The 5,100-nt window shown below is 42.2% G+C and overlaps 1 protein-coding gene across 2 annotated transcripts; it reads left to right on the forward strand.

Annotated features, from left to right (window-relative positions):
* The first annotated feature begins 669 nt into the window (after positions 1-669).
* Positions 670-2,718, forward strand: LOC147899593 (annexin D5-like). Of its 2 annotated transcripts, XR_015541440.1 has the most exons (7): positions 670-873; positions 978-1,123; positions 1,221-1,442; positions 1,526-1,741; positions 2,032-2,130; positions 2,234-2,607; positions 2,639-2,718. XR_015541440.1 is itself a non-coding variant. In XM_087378437.1 (6 exons), the coding sequence occupies exons 1-6, from the start codon at positions 798-800 to the stop codon at positions 2,444-2,446; spliced, it is 972 nt and encodes a 323-aa protein (XP_087234563.1). In that variant the 5' UTR covers positions 670-797; the 3' UTR covers positions 2,447-2,718. The 2 variants fall into 2 exon arrangements, 1 of the variants encoding a protein (XP_087234563.1); XM_087378437.1 differs by having other exon boundaries at positions 2,234-2,718.
* The last annotated feature ends 2,382 nt before the right edge of the window (positions 2,719-5,100 follow it).

Raw genomic sequence — 5,100 nt, forward strand, 5'->3', positions numbered from 1 at the left:
TATCTAGAGCTTTGCTTGGAAGGCAGTGCTAACAAGTTGAATGGCTTTTGTCATTCAAATGAGCTACCCTATGGGTGAAATAGTAAGTTGGGAGTCCACCAATAGTTCAGAGAGGAAAAGTAGGGAGTGAAATAGTAAGTTGGGAAGTGGAGAGGAAAAGAGTGAGAAAAAGGTGGACATCACATGCCGAACTAACCACAAATCAAAACAAAATAGAAGGTCGAAATCAACCAATCAACAAGCACTAAACTTAAATCAATCAAAAATTGAGATTTTTCCCTTCTCAACGCGGGAGGCCACTTTACATAAGCGTACGCGAAGGCCAACAATTCGAGTTTTCACTTTTACTAAAGCCTAAAAGAATGGGCAGGCCAAAATCGAGCTATACCTACTGAGAACTAGAATGCTTGGCCAGCTGCTAAGTATATGGGCCAGTTGCTTAACTATATGGCCTATTGTAAGTAGCTTATAATAGGTCACTCGATTGAATGGCTTCGAATATGCCACATGGCCTTGGAGGATTTTAGAGTTTCACAAAACGCTCTACTACTGGGCAAGGAAAAATGGTCAACACCCTGTTTGACTCTGATTTTCCCATGAGACTTTTCTTCATCGTCTTCTTTGCCAGCATTAATTCAGCTTTCTTCCCATTCTGGTCTCCGCCATAGCCGCCCTTGCCACCCTCCTTTCTGTTCTTCCACCCGATTCCTTCGTCCTTTCCTCTTCTTCTTTCCTTCCTCCATTGCAAATTCTGTAGCAAACAGTGCTTCGATCCTGTCTTTCCACTTCAGACCCTCATGTCAAGCCGTCTTTCCCCTCCCGTCGAGCCCAAGCCTAACTTAGACTGCTTGGAACTTCACCGCGCTTTCGAGGGTAAGCTTTACAGATCCTCTCGTTCTCTCTGCACTGCGTCTTCCCGCGGCTGGAAGGCAGGCGCTCCAACTGACTGCACTTCGTTTGTGGCACCCAAATTCCAGGGATTGGCTGCGATGCCGCTGAAGTGATTGGCATTCTTGCTCATAGAACTCACAAACAGCGCTCTGTGATCAAAGAGGTTTACTATAATATGTTCCAAGAAGATCTTTTGCGACGATTGAAGTCAGAGCTTCATTTTAACTTCGAGGTGCGCAACGCCTGCACGTTTCACTAGTGCTAGTCTACTTTTGTCTCGGTCTGTTTCAAAAAGCATAGGTACTGATGCGATTTTTCATCGCGTCCAGAGAGCTATGTTACTTTGGATGCGTGATCCGACTGAACGGGACGCCTTCATTCTGAGAGACGCTATGAAGCAACGTTCCTCCAAAAGGAAGGGAATCATTTTAGAGACTCTCTGCTTACGCAGTCCGAATGAACTGGACTCTATTGCAGAGGCTTATAGTTTCCACTTCCATAGATCGCTGCACAACGACATCGGATCGTCTGTCGAAGTTTCCTCCGGGAAGGTAGGCTCATGGATCTTCTTCCTTTCTGAAGAAACCAACGCACTTGAATATGCTAGTAACTAGCCTGACTGGTGACATTTCAGCTTTTTTTACGATATTTGGGGGCAAATGTGGACGAAACCTCAGACCTGGATATGGATCGGGCTGCAGAGGAAGCCAAAGATCTATTCGAAAACGGAGAAGGAATACACCGTTTGGATGAGACACTTTTCATACGCATTCTGACGACGCGAAGTAGAAGGCAACTGCTTTCAATCTTTGATGCTTACAAGAAAATGTATGGGCACGATATTCACAAGGTATTTGCTATTTCACTAAGAAATTTGGCCATGGCTGCTCTTCTTCGTCTTTCGTCCATTGATCTTCTTCTTTATATCTATGATGGCTGTTCTTCTTCTGTCCATTGCTCTTCTTCTTTATATCTATGGTGTGCTTTGGAATCCCTTAAGATAAGCTGACTGTAGCACTGGTGATCACTATAGTGATAACATTGCTGAACTGGTTGTTAATTGCCTCTTTGACTGTAGCACTGGTGATCACTATAGTGGTGACATTGCTGAATTGGTCGTGAATTGCCTCTTTCGAACAGGGTCTCAAGAAAGTTCAGGGGAATTGCTCTGCAGAATTTTACGAGACCGTAAGAGCAGTGACGAAATGTATAAGCAACCCCGCAAAACACTTCGCAAAGGTATCGATTTCGGAATCCATGTGCTGTGCCACACATTGCAGATGCTGGTGATTGCCATCTTGCAAGTGGTTCCTGAAGTTTTTCAGAAAGTTTTTGTGCGCAGGTTTTGTACAAATCAATGAAAGGTGTAGGAACTGATGACGAGACGCTTATTCGCGTTATCGTTACTTATGCTGAGACCGAGATGAAAGACATCAAGAGCGAATTCATCAGGAAATACAAGGTCTCGTTAGATCGAACCATTTTCTCAGACACTTCTGGCAATTACAGGCGATTCCTGATGGCCTTAGTGGGTGGTGTGGGTGCTGTGGACTAAGATTTTTGACAAGTTCTGATGGTTACATTATTGGCACATCTCACTTGCATGCCAGCCATCTCCACTACAAAGCTATTCTTCCTCTCCAATTTTGGAAAATTCACAACAATGAGGGATCTATTGTACACAAGCAATGAGGCCATGAAAGCCATGAAAGGAGAGTTAATTTGCTCGAGTACATCCCAATGCCAGGTACCTCGCTTGTACATCCAATCCCACGAACCCCCCATTAACATAGAATCATTGCCTATATTCTTAAACATTCATTGCCATAATGCACATTGAAATTAATTTCAAATTTATAGATATTTTGCACATTGCGCACACACCTTCCATTGGGTCAATAATTGCTCTAGTCCAAGTCAAGCAAACCAAATTTCAAAGTCACTAAATCTAAGATCGCATGACCAAGATTCGGGATGTAAAGAGATTGACCACCGAATACCTATTTAAATTTGATTTGTGCCATGTCAGAACCCACCAATCTAAAACACCGTTTGATGTTGTCGGTCACTCTCTAATAGTGTACTTGTGTGTTGAAATTTGTCTATGATAACCTATACTACATTTTTGAGGTCCCACAAACTTGTAGGATCCATTTCAATCAAGCCTGAGATTGGGTTTGAGAGGCCTAGCTCACATTGTTCAGATTAAACTAGCATTTTCTTTCTCAAGATTCTTCAGAGGATGTGCTGGTGCTAAGCTTTTCTCCTCCTTTGGATCACCTACCACAACCAAGCTACTTGGATGCGTAGTTTATCCTTCTTAGCGAGCTCCTACAATCTTCCTGATAGCCGAGGGTTCCCCAAGTTGCTGCTCGGCCACCATTTAGAGACTTGGGACAAGGAAGTCCAAAGGTACCATGGCTTCGAAGTCGAATGTCATTTTGAATAAATCTAGATTCATGGTCACCTTGTGTGCTATCTAGTATGGCTATAACGCAGCATGCAACTTGGTGTCCCAATCTCGCTGATGCGTGCTCACGGTTTTGGCGAGAATCGACTTGAGAATTTTGCTAATGGACTTGTCTTGGCCATTGCATTGAGGGTAATAAGTTATGGAAACTTGGTGCATCACCAATAACTCGGTCGTCAAATATGTAAACAATTCATTCATAAAAAGTGTGCCTTGGTCTGTGATAAGCTCAACTGAACAACCATACCTACAAATGATGTTCTCAAAGCTGAACTTGGTTGTAGTGCCTTGGCCTTTGCCCACTTGGTATTATAATCCATGGCTATAATGATATACTTGGTATCATAATTCAAAAGCAATCCACAAGCATCCCGATCTGAGAAGTCTATGGGCTTCAACAAAACGCAAGAAAATGAGAGAGTCGAAGTGTGGAAGCCATTACTACAGTGATGATGCTTTGACACAAAAGTACGAGAGTTTCTCCAAATAGAAAGGACATTTGTAAGAAGTGGACGGGATGCAAGGTATTTGAGGAGCACATCATACACATGCTAGATACAATGCAGGTCAGTGGTGCCTAAACTCACCGTGGTTGTTTGTAATTGAGCTCTGGAATAGTTTACTTGTTTCGTTTCTTAAACCAGGCTTGGACTAAATGTGATAGTCCTAAACAAGCCCGGTGGTCGGTTATCCAGCTTAATGGCATGGTTGAGCAAAGATTAACAGCAATATATTTCGTAATATAATGTTATTTTATTAAACCAGCTCGGTGGTTAGAACATCATGCAAATGTGGCTGCTTCAACTCAATTACCAGTTATGTGATTGTCGTGAACCAACGTGGTTGAACATACATTAGTTATTGTGACTAGCCCGGTGGTTGAAATTATTGTGTTTCTTAGTACTTAAATTCCTTAAATTTAATTTTCTGCTATTCGAGTCATATAAATTGTGAAATTCAGAAATGAAAAGCAATATATTGTTATTTTCTAATGGTGAAATTCAAAAATGAAAAGCAATATACTTGTTATTGTCTAATATGTGAAGTTAAGACGGTCAGGCTAAACCATCCTGGTGGTTGAAATTGTAACAGTGTCCTAAATTACCCCAGTGGTTGAAATTGTGACAGTGTCCTAAACCACCTTGGTGGTTGACTGTCCTATATGTGTCATAAACCAGTCTAATGATTGAAATTGTGATTGTCCTAAACCAACGCAGTGGTTGAAAATTATTTTGCTTCATTATATGCTTTAATTAGACTGTGTTAGCAGTAGCAAAAAGGGGGTTTATTGTTCTGTTGTTTTTGCATGTTGGATCAACATACGGAGTTGTATCTCAAGTTTATGGATGAGAATTCAGACATTTCAATTGGGCAGAGGAGCTTTGAGCATTGTAAGCCCTGGTACGTTAAGAAACTCAAAGACAGGAATGTTTGTTGTTACAAAACACACTTAAACTTTGACCTAGCCCAGCAAGCTATGAACGACTTAAGATCTGATCGTGTTGGAGCATTGCTCCATGGGGATTGATGCCCATGCCTTTCCCGATGACTGTAGGCCACCTAGATCCTCATCGTGTGTTGCAAGGGAGGGCAGGTTGTGTAGCCTAAGGTCTCTGTGGAAGCCAGTGGTTTGTCCAAAGGAAGACCGTGAGTGGCATAGGATTGAATGTATTTGCGGCACATGCAAACATTGCAGCTTGAAGCTGAAGAAGACATTCAATGTCTGTTCAAATAAAATG

This window comes from Dipteris shenzhenensis, chromosome 8 (genome assembly GCF_047967505.1).
Source record: "Dipteris shenzhenensis isolate YYH24624 ecotype China chromosome 8, Dip_SZ_1.0, whole genome shotgun sequence".
Classification (NCBI taxonomy): domain Eukaryota; kingdom Viridiplantae; phylum Streptophyta; class Polypodiopsida; order Gleicheniales; family Dipteridaceae; genus Dipteris; species Dipteris shenzhenensis.